We start from the raw sequence: 20,759 nt of genomic DNA on the forward strand, positions 1-20,759 counted from the left end.
CACTGCACCCCTCTTTTGCAAGAGCAGCCTTCCTCAGATAAGGAGATCAAAACTGCACACAGTATTCCTGGTGTGGCCTTACCAAGTATAAGTGCATTCAAACCCTCTCGCAGTGAAGACCAACATATAATTTGCCTTTTCGTCAACCTACTGACCTGCATGCTTAGACACCCCGTCATATTGCATATTCTCCTATCTCAATTTGTACACATTCAGATAATAATCTGCCTTCCTGGTTTAGCTCCCAAAGTAGATAACCTCACATTTATCCACATTATACTGCATCTCTACCCATTTGCCCACTCACTCAGCTTGTCCAAATCACACTGAGACATCTTTGCATCCTCCCCACAGCTCACTCTTCCATTCAGCTTTGTGTCATTTGCAAATTTTGAGAAATTATATTGAGTTCCCTCATCTAAATCATTCATATATATTGTGAATAGCAGTGGTCCAAGCACGGATCACTGCAGTACCCCACAGTCACTGCCTGCCTCTCAAAAAAGACCTGTTCACTCCTATTCTTTGTTTCTTGTCTGCCAACCAGTTCTCTGTCTACGATGGCACAGTGGTTAGCACTGCTGTCTCACAGCGCCAGGGTCCCAGGATTGATTCCAGTCTTGGAAGACTGTCTGTGTGGAGTTTGCACATTCTCCTCGTGTCTGTGTGGGTTTCCTCCAGGTGCTCCGGTTTCCTCCCACAGTCCAAAGATGTGCAGGTCAGGGGAATTAGCCATGTTAAATTGCCCGTAATTTTCAGTATGTTAGTCAGAGGGAAATGAGTCTGGGTGGGTTACTCTTCGGAGGGTCGATGTGGACTGGTTGGGCTAAAGGGCCTGCTTCCACATCGTAGGGAATCTAATTTAATCGTAATACACTAACACCAAACAGGTGCTTTAATTGTACAGACTAATCTTTTAAATGGGACTTGACTGAAAGTTTTCTGAAAGTTGAAATAAACCTCATCCACTGGCTAACCATCAACTTTACGAATCACATCCTCAATGAATCCCAGTAGATCATTAATCATGGTTCCCTTGCATAAATCCAGCCTGACTTTTGTCACTGTTTTCCAAGTGCTGAGCTATTACATCTTATAATCAATCCAAGCGTTTTCCCCAGCACCGATGTCAAACTGACTGGTCTATAATTCATGGTTTTCTTCTTGCCTCCCTTAAAGAGAGAGTTTACATTAGCTACCCTCCAAACTGTAGGAAGTTCTAAAATTTATAGAATCTTGGATGACGACTATTAATGCATTCAATATTTCAAGGACCACTTCCTTAACTCCTCTGGGATGTAGATTATTAGGCACTTGGATTTAGCAGTCTTCAAACCATCAATTTCTCCAATATCATTTCCCTACTAACACTGATGTCCTTCAGTTCGTCCTTCTCACTTAATCCTGTGCTCCCCAACATTTTTAGTTTCCACGTCCTCCATTGTGAACATAAATCCAAAGTATGTCTGGAGTTGATCAGCCATTTCTTTGTTTGTCATTATAAACTCCCCTGTTCTTAAGATGCCTATAACTGTATTCACCAATCTTTTTCTCCTCATAACTTTCAAAATGTTTACAGTCATTTTCTAAATTCTCAAGAAGCTTACTCTCATTCTCTATTTATCCTTTCTTAATCAATCCCTTTGCTCTCCTTTGCTGAATTCTAAACTGCTCTCACTCCACAGCCCTGTTGTTTTCCCTGGCCAACACGTATGCCTCTTCCACAGATCTGACATTATCTCAAATCTCCCTTGTAAGCCACAGTTTCATCAGCTTTATCATTTTATATTTTCGCCACGCAGGAGTGAACAATTGTTGCAGTTCACCCATGAGCTTGTTGAATATTTGCCATTTTCTTTCCACCCTCATCTTTTTAAATAATGTTCCCAATCTATCATAGGCAACTCGCAACTCATACCATCATAGTTTCCTCTATTTATATTCAGGACCCTAGTTGCAGATGCAGCTACATTACTCTCTATCTTAATTACGGCCACTCATCCACAAAGGGGTCTTGCACAACAAGATTGCGAATTACTCCTTGCTCATTAAAGTATATCCAGTTTAGGATGACGTCTACTCCAGTTGATTCCTCAATGAAAACTATTCTGTATACACTCCAGGAATTCTTCCTATACAGTCGTGTTACTGATTTGATTTCCTCAATCTACGTGCAGATTGGAGTCACTGAATTACACATGTTCCTTTAAAGCATGTGCCCCTAATTTCCAGTTTAAAGCCATTCCCAACATATTGTACATTGCCATATTGCATTCCATCCGTCAAATGTTTGCCCACTCACTTAACCTATCCACGTTCTTCAAAGGCTTGCAGTCTTCTTGATAACTTATTTTCCTAAGTATCTTGGTCGCTTTAGCAAATCTAGCTACCATACATTTGGTTCACACATCCATGTCATTAATGTAGATTTCAAACAGTGGAAGACCTAGCATTAAGCCCTTTGGCAACCCATTCATTACAACTTGTCAATCTGAAACAGATCAAGAAATCTCTAAGATTTTAGAAGCTGTGCAAGTCCAAGCTCTCAGTTTTGAGAGTAATCATGTTAAATCTTCTTACAGTTCATAGGAAAGAACTGGAGAGAATTAGTTAAGCTAAACTTAAAGATCTGATTTGAAGGGGTAATTTTGCCAGAGTCTCTGCAAAAGGATAATGTCATAAAAGGGATGAGACTTTGCTTTTCTGTATGTTTAATGATCTTTCAAACTACATTCTATATTTGCAACACTTCATTAGTCTCTTTTGTTGTTTTCATATTAGGTGTAATAAACATCTGTTCTCAAATTCCACAGCCTCAAGTGACGATACTTTCGTGTCTGACTTTGTTCTTAAGTAATTTTGTTTTTAAAAGTACAATCTATCAAGGCATGTTTCATCTGGGATTTGACTTGTCTGATAGTACCATCAACTGGAATTGTAATTAGTTCAACACAATTTGCAGGTACAGGACTTGCAGATTTACTAGCTAACAGGATTGGAAAGGAATCATAGAACAAAGAAAATTTACGGACCAGAAACAGTCCCTTTGGCCCTCCAATCCTGTGCCGATCCAAATCCACTGTCTAAACCTGTCGCCCGACTCCTATGCATCTGCATCCCTCTGCTCCCCACCTACTCATGCATCTGTCCACACACATCTTAAATGAGTCTACCGTGCCTGCCTCTACCACATCTGCTGGCAACGCTTTCCAGGCACCTACCCAGTGTGTGAAGTACTTACTGCATGTATCCCACTTAAATTTTTCACCTCACCTTGTAAGCATGACCTCTTCTTATTGAATCCTTCACACTGGGAAAAAGCTTATCTCTATCTACCCTGTCTATACCCTTCATGGCTTTGTAGACCTCGATTAGGTCTCCTCTCAATCTCCTTTTTTCTAATGAAAACAATCCTAACCTACTCAACCTCTCTTCATAGCTTGCACCTTCCATACCAGACAACATCCTCGCAAGACTTCTCTGCACCCTCGTCCACATCCTTTTGGTAATGTAGCGACCAGAACTGTACACAGTATTCTAAATGCGGCTGAACCAATTGTCGTGTACAATTTTAACATGACCCGCCAGCTCTTATACTCAATACCCATATGCCTTCTTGACCACTCTATTCACCTGTGCAGCAACCTTCAGGGTACAATGGATCTGAACTCCCAGATCTCTCTGGTTATCAACTTTTCTGAAGGCTCTTCTGTTTACAGTATAACTCGCACTAGAATTAGACTTCCCAAAATGCATCACCTCACATTTGCCCGGATTGAACTCCATCTGCCACTTCTCCATCCAACTCTCCAGTCTATCTATATTCTCCTGTATTCTTTGACAATTCCCTATGCTTTCTGCTACTCCACCAATCTTTGTGTCATCTGCAAACTTGCTGATCATACCAACAGTGCCCTCTTCCAGATCATTTATGTATATCACAAACAACAGTGGCCCCAGCACTGATCTGTGTGGAACACCACTGGTCACCTCTCTCCATTTTGAAAAACTCCCTTCAACTACTACTGTCTCCTGTTGCTCAACCAGTTTTTTATCCACCTAGCTAGAATACCCTGCGCACCATGTGACTTCACTTTCTCCATTAGTTTACCATGGGGAACCTTATCAAATGCCTTACTAAAGTCCACGTATATGACATCAACAGCCCTTCCTTCATCTATCAACTTGGTCACTTCCTCAAAGAACTCTATTAAGTTGGTAAGGCACAATCATTGAAAAGCCCAATCATAGGGAGATTTATGATTAATGGAAAGCAATTCAGTCCATCATGGGTAGGTGAGGGAGCAGAATGAGCAATTTCTGTTTAGCAGCCATCCCATTTGCACAATGGAATAGAACTGAAGCAAGGTTACAATGTTAGCAGCATCAGGGTTCAGACATAAGCATAAAATCACCAAAAATCAAAGCTGAGGAAAGCACTGAAATCCATGCCTGATAATACTATACTTATTCTTCCACCAGATGCGGGCATTGCTGGCTAGGCCTGTATTTACTGAATATTCCTAATTCCCGTTGAGGTAGTGGGGGTGAGCTGCTAGAATTAACAGCTGCATTGGAGGGTAGGCATGACTCTAGATCTAGAAGCAGTTTTGGTCCAGGAACAGTGAAGGAATGACAATGAAGTTCCAAGCCAGGATATGTGTCTTCAAGGTGAACTTGTCAGTGATGGTGTGGTCCCATGCACCTAGTGCCCTTTTACATGGTAGAGGCTGTGGATTTGGAAGTTGCTATCAAAAGAGGGTGACTTACTGCAACATATTTTGTATAAGATATAGTGCTGTCACTTTGCATTGAAGGTGGTACAGGATGTGAATGTTTGAGGTGATAGGGTGCCACTTGAATGGATTATATTGTCTTGGATTATATTGAGCTTCTCAAGTGTGTTTGGAATTACACTTATCCAGGCAAGTGAAGAACATTCCATCACATGTCTAAATTGTCCCTTGTAGATAATGCACAGGCTTCAGAGAGTCACGAACTGCAGAAATCTTTGCCTCTCATCTTTTGTAACAACACATTTGCATAGCTGGTCCAGTTCGGTCTCTGGTCAACAGTAATTTCTAGCATATTAACAGTGGGGGATTCAGCAATGGCAATACCATTGAATGTCAAAGGGAAATGGCCAGAAAACCATTTGTTGAAGATAGCCATTACTTAGCACTTGTGTGGTGTGAGTTTTATTTGCCTCTGATCACCCCAACCCTAAATGTTCTCCAGGTCTTGCTACATATATGGACACAAGCAGCTTCAGTATCTGAGGAACTGTGAAAGCTGCTGAACTTGTACAGTCATTAGCAAACACCCAACTTCTGATCTAATGATAGAGGAAAGGTCAGGAAGAAGCAGCTGACGATTGTTGCATGGATGACATTATGCTGAGGAACTCTTGAAAGGATGTTGTGAAATTAAATCACTGACCTCCAGTAATTGCAATAATCTTCCTTTGCGCTAAGTACATCTTAAACCAATGGAGAACTTTCCTTCTGACTGCCAACCAGTTTTGTTGATGCTCCTTGATACCACCCTCAAGTTCCTATGACTGGATGCTAAAAGAGACTTAATGGGTAAAGAGTCAATGTTGAAGAATCCCAGGGCAATTTTCTCCCAGTTGTATAACTCTGTACTACATCTGGTGCTCTGTGTTCGATTGATTGACTGTCACGTGTACTGAACTACAAAGAAAAGCTTTGCTTATGAGCAGTACTGGCAGATCATAGTAAGCAAGGATGTACAGATCAGAGATTATCAAAAGGCTTAGACAGTAGCCTACAGGTTACTTTGCACAGGGCGTGCACTAGGCAAGATCAACGTTAGCAAGATCAGCATTTTTTGAGGCTAGAGTCTCCATTCATCAATCGAATAATGGCGAGGAAAAAGTTGTTCTTGAACCTGCTGATGTGTGTGTGTGTTCAAGCTTCTAGATCTTCTGTCTGCCAGAAGAGGTTATCGGAGATCATTACTGGAGTATGATGGGTCTTTGACGACATTGACAGCCTTTCTGCGGCATTGACAGCTGTGTAAATGGAGTCCATGGATGGAAGATTGGCTTCCATAATGGTCTGGGCTATGCATAGCACCTTCTGTCGTTTCTTACAGTCCTGGGCAGAGTGGTTGCCTTATAGGCGATTGTGCACCCAGACAGTATGTTTCTGTAGATGTTATTGAGGATCCTTATGGACATGCCAAATTTCTTGAGCCATCTGAGGAAGAGGAGACATTGTTGTGCCTTCTTGACCATTGCATCTAATTGGCAGGACCAGGGCAGGTTGTCGGTTATATCACTCTGAGGTATTTGCCACTCTCCATCCTCTCAACCTCGGTTCCATTGATGTAGGTAGGGGTGGGTTCTCTTCCTTTCTTTCTGAAGTCAATGATCAGTTCTTTAGCTTTGCTGATGTTGAGAGGGAAATGGTTCTCACTGCCCTCTGTACGCCTTCTGAATTTTGACTTGCCATTGTTAGATATCCATCTAACTACAGATGGAAGAGTGTGGTGCTGGAAAACCACAGGAGGTCAGGCAGCATCCGAGGAGCAGGAGAATCACTGTTTCAGGCATAAGTCCTTCGTCAGGAATGCCTTTCATTCATCTAACCACAGCGGTGTCATCAGTGAACCTGTAGATGCCGTTTCTTTGGAATTTGGCAACATTTTCATGGAACCACAGGGAGTAAAGGTGTGGGCTGAGGACTGTAGTCATTAAGGCACAATACATGTGTTTTCTTAGGTACAGGGATGCTGATGGACTTCTTGAAGCAGGCGGAGATTGGCTTGTAGGAGGGAGAGGCTGAAGATGTGTGAATACCTCCGCCAGTTGATCCGCACAGGCTCAGAGTGCTTGGCCAGGGACACTGTCCGGGCACGTTGCTTTCATTGGGTTGACTCCTGGGAAGTCCGATCTGACATTTGCAGTGGCGACTGAGGGAACAAGTGCATCTGGAGCTGTCAGTGCATGTGTTACCATGCTGCTAGCACTCGGCTCAGACTAAGCATAGAAGGCATTAAACACATCAGGGAGGGCTATGTCTTTGTCAGATATCTTGCTCCGCTTCATTTTGTATTCTGTAATGTTGTTTAGGCCTTGCCATAGGTGGCGGGAGTCTGTTTGGTAGGTTTGTTCCTCTAACTTGGTCCAGGGAACTAAGTATACTCACGGGTGGTCATAATTTGATGAGTATAAAAATGTCAGGCTATTACTTGACCAGCGTTTGGATAGTTGTCCTAGTTTTGACATGGTTAAAGAGTTTTGTAAAGAGAACTTTGTAGGGTTGACAGGGCTAGTCGTGGTGTTGTCATTTTTGGTCAATGTTGAGTAGTTTCTTGGTTTAATTCACTTTGAGACTGCAGTAGTCTGCTATGACAGAGTAGCTTGGTCAGCCATTTCAGAAGCCAGTTAAGAGTCAACCACATTGCTTATGGTCTGGTGTCACATGCAAGCCAGACTAAGTAAGGTTGGCACATATCCTTCCCTCAAGGGCATCAGTGGCTTTTGAATAATAACTGAACAATGGTTTTATGACCATGATTACTAAGATTAGGTTTTTTTTTCCCCAGATTTAGTAGTAAAATCCAAATTCTACCAGCTGCCAAGGTGGAATTTGAACACCTGTAACCAGAGCTTCTGGATTGCTAGTACAGTGACATGACTATACTACTACCATCTCAACACCTGTCAAGACAGTTTTGTGTCCTAACAATTATGTTTAGGTATGCTTTATAATGTTGGAATTGACCTTGGGGTTATTACTAGCTTTTGGCGGGGATGCAAAAACCATGAAGATACTCTCAGTGCTCACTGGCAATCAGACCCAGCCCTTCAGAATGTTAGAAACAGAGACTAATGTGTTCAGATAGGTTTGCTCAACCATTGAAAAACCATAGCCAATATATGGTGCAGTGAGTGGTGTATAAATAACTATAGAAGGCTTTAGTTCATGAAGTTTATTTCAAACAGTTTTTTTTATTATACCATAGTATATGGTTGTACCTCAACTTGAGCTTTACTTATTAAACAATGACACTGCACAAATTTCAGAAACTGATGTCAGAGATGGCCTGGGCAAGTTCAGACAGGGTCGAAAGGAGATAGTTGAGGCCCCTTTACAGTGGGAATGCCAACTCCTGGGTCTGATAATCAAAGTCTTTGGTGGAGACCTGGAGATGGGTCGGCACAAAAAGATGGAAATAAGAGTTCAGAGACCCAAGTAAAGTGGGAAACAAGTCACTCAGTGTCAACCTCTTGTCTCCAGCCAACTATTCGCCTCCTCAGAGCTGACTAGAAAATATCCAACCTGCTACAGGTCTGTCCCATAATTATCACTGTTGCACTGGACAGGGAGTGACATTAGATATTATCCCAAGATTATCATGGTCTCTCTGGGCAGGGAACGAGATCAGAGGCTATCCCACGATTGTCACTGCCTTTCTGGGTAGGGAGTGAGTTTAGAGATTATCCCAGGATTATAACTGTCTCTCCGGGCAGAGAGAGAGGTTAGAGATGGTGTCTCTGGGCAAGGAGTGAGATTAGTGATTATCCCAGGATTATCACCGTCTCTCTGAGCAGGAAAGTGAGGTGAGTGAATGTCTCTCCAGACAGCGAGTGCGTTTCGAGTGTTTCTCTCTCCGTGCAGGGAGAGAGTTTAGAGATTATCCCAGCATTATTGAGATGAGAGTGTCTCTCTCCGGGCAGGGAGAGACGTTAGCGAGTGCCTCTCCGGGCAGGGAGAGACGTTAGCGAGTGCCTCTCTGGGCAGGGAGAGACGTTAGCGAGTGCCTCTCCGGGCGGGGGTAGGGGAGAACGTTAGTGAGTGCCTGTCCGGGCACTGGGGGGAACGTTAGTGAGTGCCTCTCCAGTAGCGGGGGGGGGGGGGACATTAGTGAGTGTCACAGGATTATCACAATCTGTCTGGGCAGGAAGTGAGGTCTGTGATTATCCCAGGATTATCGCTGTCTCTCCAAGCAAGGAGGTTACGGAGTGAGCTTTTTGGGTTTTGGGGTGAAGTCTATGGGGGCAGTCACTCTGGAAGTTTCCAGACCCAACTCACTCTGACACAGTCCATAAAACTGAGAGGCATGGACAGTCCCATGGTGGAAATGTGATAGGTTTGAAGTTGAGTGGGAATAAGTTTATTGGAGAGGTGCGAGGGTGATCAGTGTCAGGAAAATGCTGCCAGGGAAGGTGGTGGAAGCAGATACAGCAGCAAAGTTTAAGAGGCATTTAAACGGACACATGAACGGCAGAGAATAGAGGAATACAGTGTTTGCACGTTCTCCCCATATCTGCATGGAGTTCTGGGTGCTCTGGTTTCTTCACACAGTCCAACTATGTGCAGCATAGGTGGATTGGAAATGGGAAAGACAAGGATAGGGTGGGGTTGAGGGCTAGGGACGTGGGTGGGTCTGGAGGGGTACTCTTTGGAGGATCAGTGTAAACTTGATGGGATGAATGGCCTGCTGTAGGGATTCTATGATTCTAATTAAGATACTAGTTAAACTGTTTGCTGTTGAAATAAGCTTGCAGCACTGGTGCCACTGAACACAAAACAGTAATAATACTTTGATGGACCACTGCTGGTAGCCTTGTGCCTCCTCTTACCGAGCTTTGTAAACAACGGTTGAGACAAAAAAAGGATATTTTTCTGAAGCCTCACACATTTTTTTATTCCTGTACTTCTACATCAAGATTTTTCACAGGACTCTGCAGCAATACAGCTGCAACTGTTTCAGTCATTTAAAAAAAATTGAAGTGTTGTAGCTTTAGATGACATGTGAGATAAAGTAATATTGAACTGCTGGCAGCTATCATTTTAAATATGGAGCCCAAAACTCCCGCAGCGAGAAAATATCCTGAGCTGCCTTTCTTGCTAATGCTAATGTTGAAAACGAACGGCAAAAAAACACAAAAAAAGATGGATATTCGTGAATGCTGCCATGTACTTTGGAAGAAACAATGTCAAAATCTCACAGATGCTGGAATATTATGCTTTGCCAACTTTTTTTCCGAACTGCTACCAAGTAACCTCTATAACTTTGTGCGTTGTGACCCCGAGGCAATGGAAATAGTTTTATGATATATGTCAACAGCAACCATCTTCAAAAAGTATAAGAAAAACAGTAAGAAAAAAGACAAATCTAAATAAGGAGCCAAAAATCACCTTTATCCTTCATTTTTACAAAAACAGAATAGCTTAAATTAGATTTATTATTGTACATTTATTTAATGATGACATTATGCAGTGTATCTTATTTTTGGCATTGCACTAAAGTGAAATGAAAGTATTTTAACAGCAGTTGGATTGCTGAATTCTATCATTTTAAGGGTTGTTTTTCAGACTGGAAGCCTGTAAAGGGTGGTGTTCCACAAGGATTGGTACTGGGTCCACTTTCGTTTGTCATTTATATAAATGATTTGGATGAAACAAACGTCTTTGTATCATCTTTGGCCATAGGTGAGGCCCCAGAAAACAGGAGAAAATGCAATGTTGTTCCATTATTTAAGGAGGATAGCAGGAATAATCCTGAAAAGTATAGCCCTCAGAGTCTCACGTCAGTGGTAGGGAAATTATTAGAAAAGATTCTCAGAACAAGATCAATACATATTTAGAAGCAAATGGACTTATTAGTGATAGACAGTATGGTTTTGTGCAGGGGAGGTTGTGCCTCACTAACTTGATTGAGTTTCTGGAGGATGAGTGTTGGAAAAGATGTTGATTTATCTATATGGACTTCAGTACAGCCTTTGGCAAGGTCCCTCATGGCAGACTAGTACAAAAGGTGAAGTCACAGTATCGGGATGAGCTGTCAAGATGGATATCTAACTGAGTTTGTCATAGGAGATGAAGTATAGCGGTGTAAGGATGCTTTATGCAATGGAAGGCTGTAACTTGTGATGTTCCACAGAGATCAGTGCTGGGACCTCTGCTGTTTGTTGTCTACATTAATGATTTGGAGGAAAACGTAACTGGTCTAATTAGTAAGTTTGGGGATGATACAAAGATTGATGGAGTTGTGGATAGAGAGGAGGATTGTCAGAGGATACAGCAGCATATGGATCAGTTGGAGACATGGGCAGAAAAATGGCAGATGGAGTTTAATCCAGACAAATGTGAAGTGATACATTTTGGACAGTCAAGTACAAGTGGAAATTATAAAGTGAATGGCAGAACCCTTAGGAATATTGATGTACAGAGAGATCTGGGTCCACAGATTATTGAAGGTGGCAGCATGGGTAAATAAGGTAATAAAAAATGCCTATGGTATACTTGCCTTCATTGGTAAGGGTAATGAGTATAAAAATAGGCAAGTTATTAGATTAGATTTCCTACAGTGTGAAAACAGGCCCTTCGGCCCAACAAGTCCACATTGACCCTCCGAAGAGTAACTCACCCAGACTCACTCCCCTATCTTCTATTTACCCCTGACTAATGCGCCTAACACTATGGGCAATTTATCATGGCCAATCCATCTGACCTGCACATCTTTGGATTGTGGGGGGAAACCGGAGCACCTGGAGGAAACCTATGCAGACACGGGAAGAATGTGCAACCTCCACACAGACAGTTGCCTGAGGCAGGAATCGAACCCGGGTCTCTGCTGCTGTGAGGCAGCAGTGCTCACACTGCTTGCTGCAGCTTTACAGAGCTTTAGTTAGGCCACACTGGAATATTGTGTACAGTTCTGGTCACAATACTACCAGACAATATGGATACTTTGAAGAGGGCACAAAAAAGGTTTACTAGGATGTTACCTGGTATGGGGGATTTGAGCTATGAAGGAAGGTTGGATAGACTGGGTTTGTTTTCACTGGAAAGTGGTGGATGCAATTACAATTGGTGTTTAAAAGACATTTGGATAAGTTCATGAATTGGAAAGATTTGGATGGCTATGGGCTAAGTACAGGCAGGTGGAACTAGTTTAGTGTGCAAACGTGGTTGGCATGATTGGTTGGATCGAAGAGTCTATTTCCATGCTATATGACTAAGACTCTAACTTTTTTCAAGACCATTTAGAAGCAATCATAATGATTATGCTGCACATTCTGCACAAGCCTTGAAAAACAACTTGATAAATGTTCTGAACTAAAATGTTAACAAGGGTCTCAAATGAGATTCTGAATCAGAGGCTTCTCATGTAACAAACAACCATATTTATTATATTCAAACATTAAACATTTAACCAACATAGGCCACATCCATAGAACTGCTCTGCCCTGAATTTGGGAGGTTCAAAATCGCATAAAGCAATCAAATATCAAGTTCAGTGTCAAAAGTAGAAGGATACCCCATATGCAATGCAATACAAATCTAAGCAAGAAGCATCTGTTCTACTATATGTTGTAAAACTCGTGGTTGGTATAGAATCAAAATATTTGCGCACATATAGCTTACACAGAAAAGTACTTATACTTTTAGGCTGGAATCTTTCAAAATCTTTAACCATACTGAATAAAAACGTAGAATTTTAGAAAACGTTACATCATCACAATCTGAAACCATAATTTTACAAAGCTCTTGGCAATATAAAAAGTAAGATTTGGATCAAGTATTCAAAAAATCCACCAGGAGATCGCCATTCTTGCATGCATTACTGGATCTCAATTCCTTCTTCCTTGGCTGATGAATTAGTCCTTCTCCACGTTGAACACCAATTGGAAAAATCATTGAGGGTAATAAGGAGACAAGATCAAAGAATGTAACCTAATCATCTCTCCTCAATGTTCACTATCATTACCATCACTGAATCCATAAATATCAACCTCCTGGAACTTAACACTGAGTATAAATTGAACTAACCACAAAAATGAGTCAAAGACTAGGAATCCATCAATTAGTAACTCAGTACCTGACTCTTCAACACTTGTGCACAATCTACAATTGGGTAATGAAACACTCTCCACTTGCCTGGATGAGTGCAGCTTCAGCAACACCTAAGAAGCTTGATGGCATCAAGAACAAATCAGCCCATCCAGCAGCTTCAACATTCACCGCCATCACCATAGATACACAATGGCAGCCATGTTACAGTTCTCAGTAACTTGAGAAGTCTGCGTTGTTTGCACCTTCCAAACCCATTATCTGATGCATGGGAATGCTACCACATGTAGGTTTCCCTCCAAGACACACAACATTAGGAACTAAATCGTTTTTGTTCTGTTGCTGGGTCAAAATCCTGAAAATCCCTCCCTTAAAGCTGTGGGTATACAACATCACATGGACTGCACGGTTCAAGAAAGTCAACTGCCACTACCGTCTTCAGCGCAATTAGGAATTAGTAATGAATAATGGCATGGCTACCAATGCTCATATCTCAAAAACAAACTTCTCACATGTAGATTGCTTTTTAAATTGCAATAAATACCCTCATTCCACTTGCTGAATTTTTTCATCACTTTTAGGAACACATCAATTGGTAAAACGATTTGGCTTGGATTGAGTGAAATTTCTCAAAATGTAACAAAGGACAAGCCAATGGATCTAAAATACTTTGTTCATTCGGAGTACATAGGCTGCCTTTCAATACACCTTTCAGATTCACATTCTAGATTCCTATATTTTTGTTCCTAATTCAAAACATTTATTTCAAACATTTGTTTAGACTAAATGCACTTCATCAGAGTTGGGTTCGTACATAACATTCCATTCAATAAGCCTGTTAACAAAGATAATGATAAGTAAAGAAATTTGCATCAATGAACAAAGAAAATTTACAGCCCAGGAACAGTCCCTTTAGCCCTCCAACCTTGAGCCGATCCAAATCCACTGTCCAAGCCTGTTGCCCAATACCTAAGCCCTCTGCTCCCCAACTACACATACATCTATCCATATACATCTTAAATGAATCTATCGTCCCTGCCTCTAATACCTCTGCTGGCAACGCGTTCCATGCACCTACCACCCTCCATGTTAAGTACTTGCCTTGTGTATCCCCCTTAAACTTTTCACCTCTCACCTTGAAAGCGTGACCTCTCGTCACTGAATCCTTCACCGAGGGAAAAAGCTGGTCTCTATCCACCCTGTCTATACCCTTCTTGAGTTTGGAGACCTCAATCAGGGCCCCCCTCAATCTCCTTTTTTCTAATCAAAACAATCCTAACCTACTCAACCTCTCTTCATAGCTAGCACCTTCCATACCAGGTGACATCCTCGTAAACCTTCTCTGCACCCTCTCCAAAGCGTCCACATTCTTTTGGCAATGTGGTGACCAGAATTGTACACAGTATTCTAAATGTGGCCGAACCAACATAGTGTACAATTTTAACATGACCTGCCAGTTCTTATACTCAATACCCGGTCCAGTGAAGGCAAGCATACTATATGACTTCTTGACCACTCTATCCACTTGTGAAGCAACCTTCAGGGTACAATGGACCTGAACTCCAAGATCTCTCTGCTCACCAAACTTTCCCAAGGCTCTTCCGTTTCCTGTATAATTCACTCTAGAATTAGACTTCCCAAAATGCATCACCTCACATTTTCCTGGACTGAACTCCATCCGCCACTTCTCCGCCCAACTCTCCAGTCTATCTATATTCTCCTGTATTCTTTGAGAGTCCCTTATGCTTTCTGCTACTACACCAATCTTCGTGTCATCTGCAAACTGGCTGATCATACCAACAGTGCCCTCTTTCAGATCATTTATGTATATTACAAACAACAGTGGCCGCATTATCAAATGCAAATCCTTTGAAGTGCACACACAAAGTAGAAATTTTATGAACATAGCTGGGCTTAGAACAGAACTCATTTTTCTCTATGGTTTTCTGGATAACTAATTCTGGCAACAAAATTCAAGTAAAAGCATTTAAATTATTTAGACTACATGCTTACACATGTTACATGCTCTCACCTTGAGGTGGGGCTGTGATAGTAGCTTCACCAATTCTCTGATCTCACTGTTCATTGGTGTGTTGTGCAGATCCTCAGTGAGCTATGAAATAGAATAAAAAAACAAAAAAAAATTGGGGAAATATTAGTTTCACTTATTGCATTTGTGACATCTGAAAATTTCTCTGTTTAAAGTTATTACTTTCTTGCCTGTGCAAAGAAAGACTAGCATGAAAAATAATAGACCATTAATCATCAGCCTTTTTTCCTACTTCTCAGTGGGCCAACTTTGGCAAGACACTTCAGCTTACTTCAGTTCAACTAATCATGTGTGGCAGCTCCACAGCAAGATCATGCTTTGATTTAGTCCATAGATGGGTGGTACCCACTGTATAGAAAAAGTCTTTGCGCACAAAACTTGGGTCAAACAAAAGGAGTAACAATTCCTGGCAGTCACTTTGAAACGTGTGCAATCAGTGCAGAACGTAAGCTACAACGCTATCTGAACACTGTACTGCTGCTCTCAGTGTAAATCAAGGCGTCCCCACTCAATTCCTAGAGATGGCATTCATCCACCTCTGGAAATGATGGATTGCGCCCAGGGTGTATGTCACTCTGTCCTGGAATAGAGGGCAATTAATGAGTGAAAGTCCCTTTCACAGTTGGCACAGATGAATAGCATTGATCCAATATTAACTGCTGACTTTTTTCCTTCTATTGGGTTCTCTTTTCTGGTAATTGGCTATTTTTTTGTTGTCCTGTGCTTTATCTAGGCCCTTCCAGATGTGTCTCCAGACACTCCTGTTGTCAAGTGTCAATATCTCACATATTGACATTCATAAATCACATACACAGGTTACCTGTTACTCTCTGGCATTGGCACGAGACTATTGGCAAGACCTCTTCTGCTCACATGATCCAACCAGAGCCACCACTGACTCATGAGGACAGCTACTTTTTTGGGGGGCGTGGGGATTCCCTGCTTACTGATTAACTTCAGTACTCAGCACTCCGTCCTCCAAGGAGATGCCCAATATTCTATCTGTTTTGTATTTTCAATGAATTTGCTGTAAGTCAAGGCATGACTTTTCAACTCTGACATGATAGCATTAAGAGACAAGCTACCGGTAACTATTTGTCCACAGTATGTGAAGATGTGAAGAGTAGGTTGCTAATGTTGATAGAAGGTGGATTCTCTAAGCCCTGGCTTTGACTTTGGTCTTCCTGATGATTCATGCTGACAAAATGCTCAATGAAGCAAGTGTAGTACACAATGACTGTCAACATTACATGGGGTTGAAATCTTCAAACAAAAAAAAACTCTTCTCAATTAAGATCTTAGAACTACAACTCTCACCAAGTTTCCACTGTGAACACAAATGAACTGGGTCATTACCAGATTTGGCTGAGCCACCGAAAGCATGGTTTCGCTTCCCTCTACCAAAACTGCTTATTGTTCCATGATAACCCTTAAATGCAAAGATAAGCCCAACTTCTCGACTCCATTACAACCATTTTTGCGCACTACTGAAAAATGTGAACTTTTATCAAAGCTTTTCTTCTTGCATTCATCAGGAAATTTCTGAAGAAATACCTTGATGAATTAGAGTCAACCTGCCTGATTTAAAATTTAAACAAAGCTTGAAAGTTGAAAGTCATCAAATCTGCCACATAGCCTTTCTAAGCTATGTTACAGGTAACTCATGGCCTGCTCCACGGACCCTATTGCACTAAATTACAAACCTCACAAACTCTTGACATAGCCCCCAAACCAACTGGTATTGCTAAAAGTTCCCATCTGTTCAGTGCTGTAATCTTCTTCTTCAGATTTGTTGTCGTGGCCACTCTATTCAAGTCAAAATAAGCATTTATAACCTCCCTGCTCTTGGTAAAATTCTTGAAAGTGAATTTTTATTCATTCACATGATGTGATGCCCCTGGTGAGACCAGCATTTATTGTCTATTCCTAATTGTCCAGAGAGTAGTTTAAAGTTTGCTACGGGTCTGGAGTTGCATGTCAACAGGACCTGGTAAGGTTAGCAGTTTCCATCCCGAAAGGATATGAGTGGCATATTGACTTTTTCTGGCCATCAACAATTGATCTGTGGTCATGAATATACTTTTAATTCCAGATTTTTACTGAATTCAAGTTCCATCATGTGCAGTGGTAGGATTCGAAACTGGGTCTTCCCAAACAACTTTACCTGGATTGCTGGATTAATAGTACCACAATAATACCACAAGCCTACCACCTCCCCTTGTGCCACAATGTTACCTCCAAAACCTGTGCCCACTGTTCTTGTAATTCCATGTACATCGCATCTAATTATGTTTCTGTCAAACAGCATTCTGAAGAAGTCTGAAGTCAGAAATAACTCAAAGTCAGATCAGGATGTGATAAATGATGCCACCTTGTCTTGTGTAACCTGCCTGAAACTTTCTATTGTGAGTTACACCATTCAGCAGTGTTACTTCTCAGACACCCAACTTGGTGGAATTGCTCTCACCGAATTCCATTATCTGTGCAGTAATAGCCGGAGTTCTGCCTTCATTGGATTCTCTTTATTCTCAAACTCTAAACTATCATTTACTCCAGTCTTTGCCTGACTTCTACGACTGGATGAGCAGAAATTTCCTTTAATTTACCATCATAAACATTGTTCCATGGTAACCAACACCATCCCTTTACCTGGCAACTATGAGAATTAAACAGACCACTCACAATCTTGTATCATCTCAACCAATGTTGAGTATCTAATTCCAAACCATGTAATCTAATTCCACCTTTGTAACATTATAAAAGTCTTCCCCTGTATCAATTTACTTGCTGCTGAACTTTCAACCATCTCTACAGTCTTGAATATGCCATTGATCTCTTGGTTAGCACCCAATCTTCCACACTCCATAACCACAATTCATCTAAAACTCTTGTTGTTCCTATCTGAACTTGCAACAAGGATCATTACCCTACAATCTCTTATGTTGGATGATCCATCCTGAGAGGTTTCTAGAATGAGAGTCAATGTTAAAACTGTCACCCTTGGTTTCAAGTCCCTCCATAGCCTCACCCCTCCATACCTTTTGATACAACCTGTTCCAGTGAATTTCTCGAATATGTTATCATCATACATAAGCTATCTCAAAATATTAAGGTCCCAGTTGAAGAGGGGTGAACTGACTCCCTTTTGGTTATTCACCTGCCTAAGAAGGTCAACTGCCTCCCAAAGAAATATATGCTTATTTTTAAAAGGAGGCAATTGAACCAAGCTTTCTTAAAGTAGTGACAGCGAGTTTACGATTGACAAATCAGAAGAAAAATAGTATCACAACACATACAGACACATAGATTTGTGAAGAGTGGACATTTAAATAGTGTACGAGTTCACAACTAGGACATTAGGCCATTAACACATGAGTGTTGCAGTTCGTTTTAACGTTTTTGTATATTACCGGAAGACCAAAATTCAAAGATTCTGCAACAAAGGCTTGCTGTCCTCAAGGCAGTTAGCTCCCTTGGTATCTCTTTCTGTTATATTTCTCTCTCTGTTTAAAGTTTCTTTGACACTTCAGGTGGGACATTCCACGGGTGCCACTGAGAACTTTGCTAGACAGTGAATGAATTTAAATCTGCTGTCATTTTTAGTTGCAGCAGTCTTCTTCTAAAGTCACAGTTTGAAAATTAAAATTAACCATGTCCATGGTACTTTTGCGTCCTGTTTTGTTATCAGGACACCTCGTAAACTTTTTTAACATACAATCAATATTCCCATGCAGTCTCGTGGTTATGTTGCTGCTCAGCAAAATGCCCTGTCAACAAGTGTTGTGAACAAACAACCCATATAGATATGCTGAAAACCAGTGCTTTTATTGAGTATCATTTGTGTTATTTTTATTGATTATGATAAATGTAAGCAATCTTACAAAACATGTCGAAACATTTTTACACCTGGAATTGATCTTGAATCTAATAAGGACTAGTAAGCTTTAGATTGCCCCTCTCAAAATTCAGTCTTTAATTCTAATCGACTTAGGTCTTAAAAGTAAAGTCCTACATTCCAATTTAACTTAATTCATCGGAGACAATCAAGTCATCAGCTACCTAGGTCCCAACCTCTGGAATTTCCTGTGTTAAACTTCTCCACCTTTCTACCTTCCTATCCTTTAAAATGCTCCTTAAAATTTATTTGAACAAGTTTTTGGTCATTTGCCCTAATATCTCCTTGTATTGCTGTGTGTCAAATTTTGATGGGTAACAGTTTAGTGAAGCACATGAAATATTTTGCTACATTTAAGGCACATATAAATACAAGTTTACTGTTGTCACTATATTTCAGGCGGTTTCACGACTTACTAGAATTCAGTCTGGTAGATTTCACTCCTGACTTGTTTAGCAATCCACTAACAGCTTCAAGCTGAAACCACTCTAAAGACTAATAAATACTCCTAGAGGATGGGTGTTAAAAGGTTCTACAATGAAGACTTTTCCAAGCTTATTTTTTGTGCAGAAAGCAACAGCCAGAATAGCTGTGCGTCATTCTCTTGTCAAAGATGTGTAAATGACGCAATGATGTGGCAAAGCTGTAAATCACAACAAAAAATGTAGTTGTAAACAAATGATCAACAATTTTCCATTAAATCACTTTAACTCTCAAAACTTATGATCGTTAAGTCTCACAGTGGAGGATAAGAATAATAAAACATTTACGAATTTGCACAAACAGAAATAGTTAAGATGGAATTGAACAAAGAACAGTACAGGAACCAGTCCTTCAGTCCACCAAGACTGCTTTAAAGTTTCATGAGCTTCATAATGCATTAAAGAGCTGTAATATTTATACAATTAGGGAAAATATCAAAACCTGGTCAATGTATTAGACTTTTTTCCCCCTATTTTTGGATGAAATAATTTGGTTCAAATTACACACATCTGTCATTCAAGTATTTAACTGAGTGATCAACATAACCGTTATACAAACATTTTATCTGAACTTGAAACTGAAGTTCTTATCCTTTCCTCCTCCCCAGGAGAGAAGTTAGTTAGTTGGATGGGGACAGGGGTCAATCTCCTACAGCATTTGCAGAAACACTTGCATACAGATAGTGTGTGGAAGAATATTGTGAGAAACAGCCACTATACTTAGTAATTTTTTTTAAGTGAAACAAACCAGCGGTGAACACAGACAGAACTAGGACAAGGTTTTGCTATTTTCTTTTGTTGAGACACAGGGTACACTGTATTACATTGGTGGGGGGGATTAACTCAAATTAGGTCATCAATCCTCATCTCCTGATCTGTTTATATTACCACTGTACACTCAACTCTGGCAAACAGCTTTTGTCTTGAAGCCAATAAAAACCAATCTCATGGCAGAAAAGTGGCGCAATGTGTTGTCACCATTATCAACTAATTTATACCATGAAAATAATGGAATTGAGGTATTATTTCACACAAAAATGTGAAATAAATCTGTTTTCCTCCATCTCTCATTCCTCGATTCTTTCCATTTTACTAAGTTTTGTCTTCAATTCATTTTGCCTCCTAAATCTCTTCCTATTACCAGCTTTGCATCGGTGTTTATGACATTTTTTTCTGTTTCCTGTCTCACCGATAAGCTCTACGTGTTTATAGTGCTGATTGCCGAAGCGTTTTATGCCTTTCAGACTCTTTTCTCAAAAAGAGATTTTAAAGGTACAGTAACAAACAAATGTAGCTAGAGTCATAGAGACGTACAGCATGGAAACAGACCCTTCGGTCCAACCCGTCCATGCCGACCAGATATCCCAACCCAATCTAGTCCCACCTGCCACCACCTGGCCCATATCCCTCCAAACCCTTCCTATTCATATACCCATCCAAATGCCTTCTAAATGTTGCAATTGTACCAGGCTCCACCACATCCTCTGGCAGCTCATTCCATA

At 40.9% G+C, this 20,759-nt stretch overlaps 1 protein-coding gene across 9 annotated transcripts in view; it reads right to left on the reverse strand.

The window, feature by feature from the left end:
- The window catches only part of mpp7a (membrane palmitoylated protein 7a), a 429,268-nt gene that overhangs the window by 149,747 nt on the left and 258,762 nt on the right, over positions 1–20,759 (reverse strand). For all 9 annotated transcript variants that reach the window (XM_043690509.1, XM_043690504.1, XM_043690506.1 and 6 more), the window contains one exon: positions 14,863–14,943. In XM_043690509.1, coding sequence (XP_043546444.1) covers positions 14,863–14,943 — 81 coding nt within the window. The remainder of the gene's footprint in view (positions 1–14,862; positions 14,944–20,759) is intronic.

The sequence above is a fragment of the Chiloscyllium plagiosum genome, chromosome 5 (assembly GCF_004010195.1).
Source record: "Chiloscyllium plagiosum isolate BGI_BamShark_2017 chromosome 5, ASM401019v2, whole genome shotgun sequence".
Taxonomy (NCBI): domain Eukaryota; kingdom Metazoa; phylum Chordata; class Chondrichthyes; order Orectolobiformes; family Hemiscylliidae; genus Chiloscyllium; species Chiloscyllium plagiosum.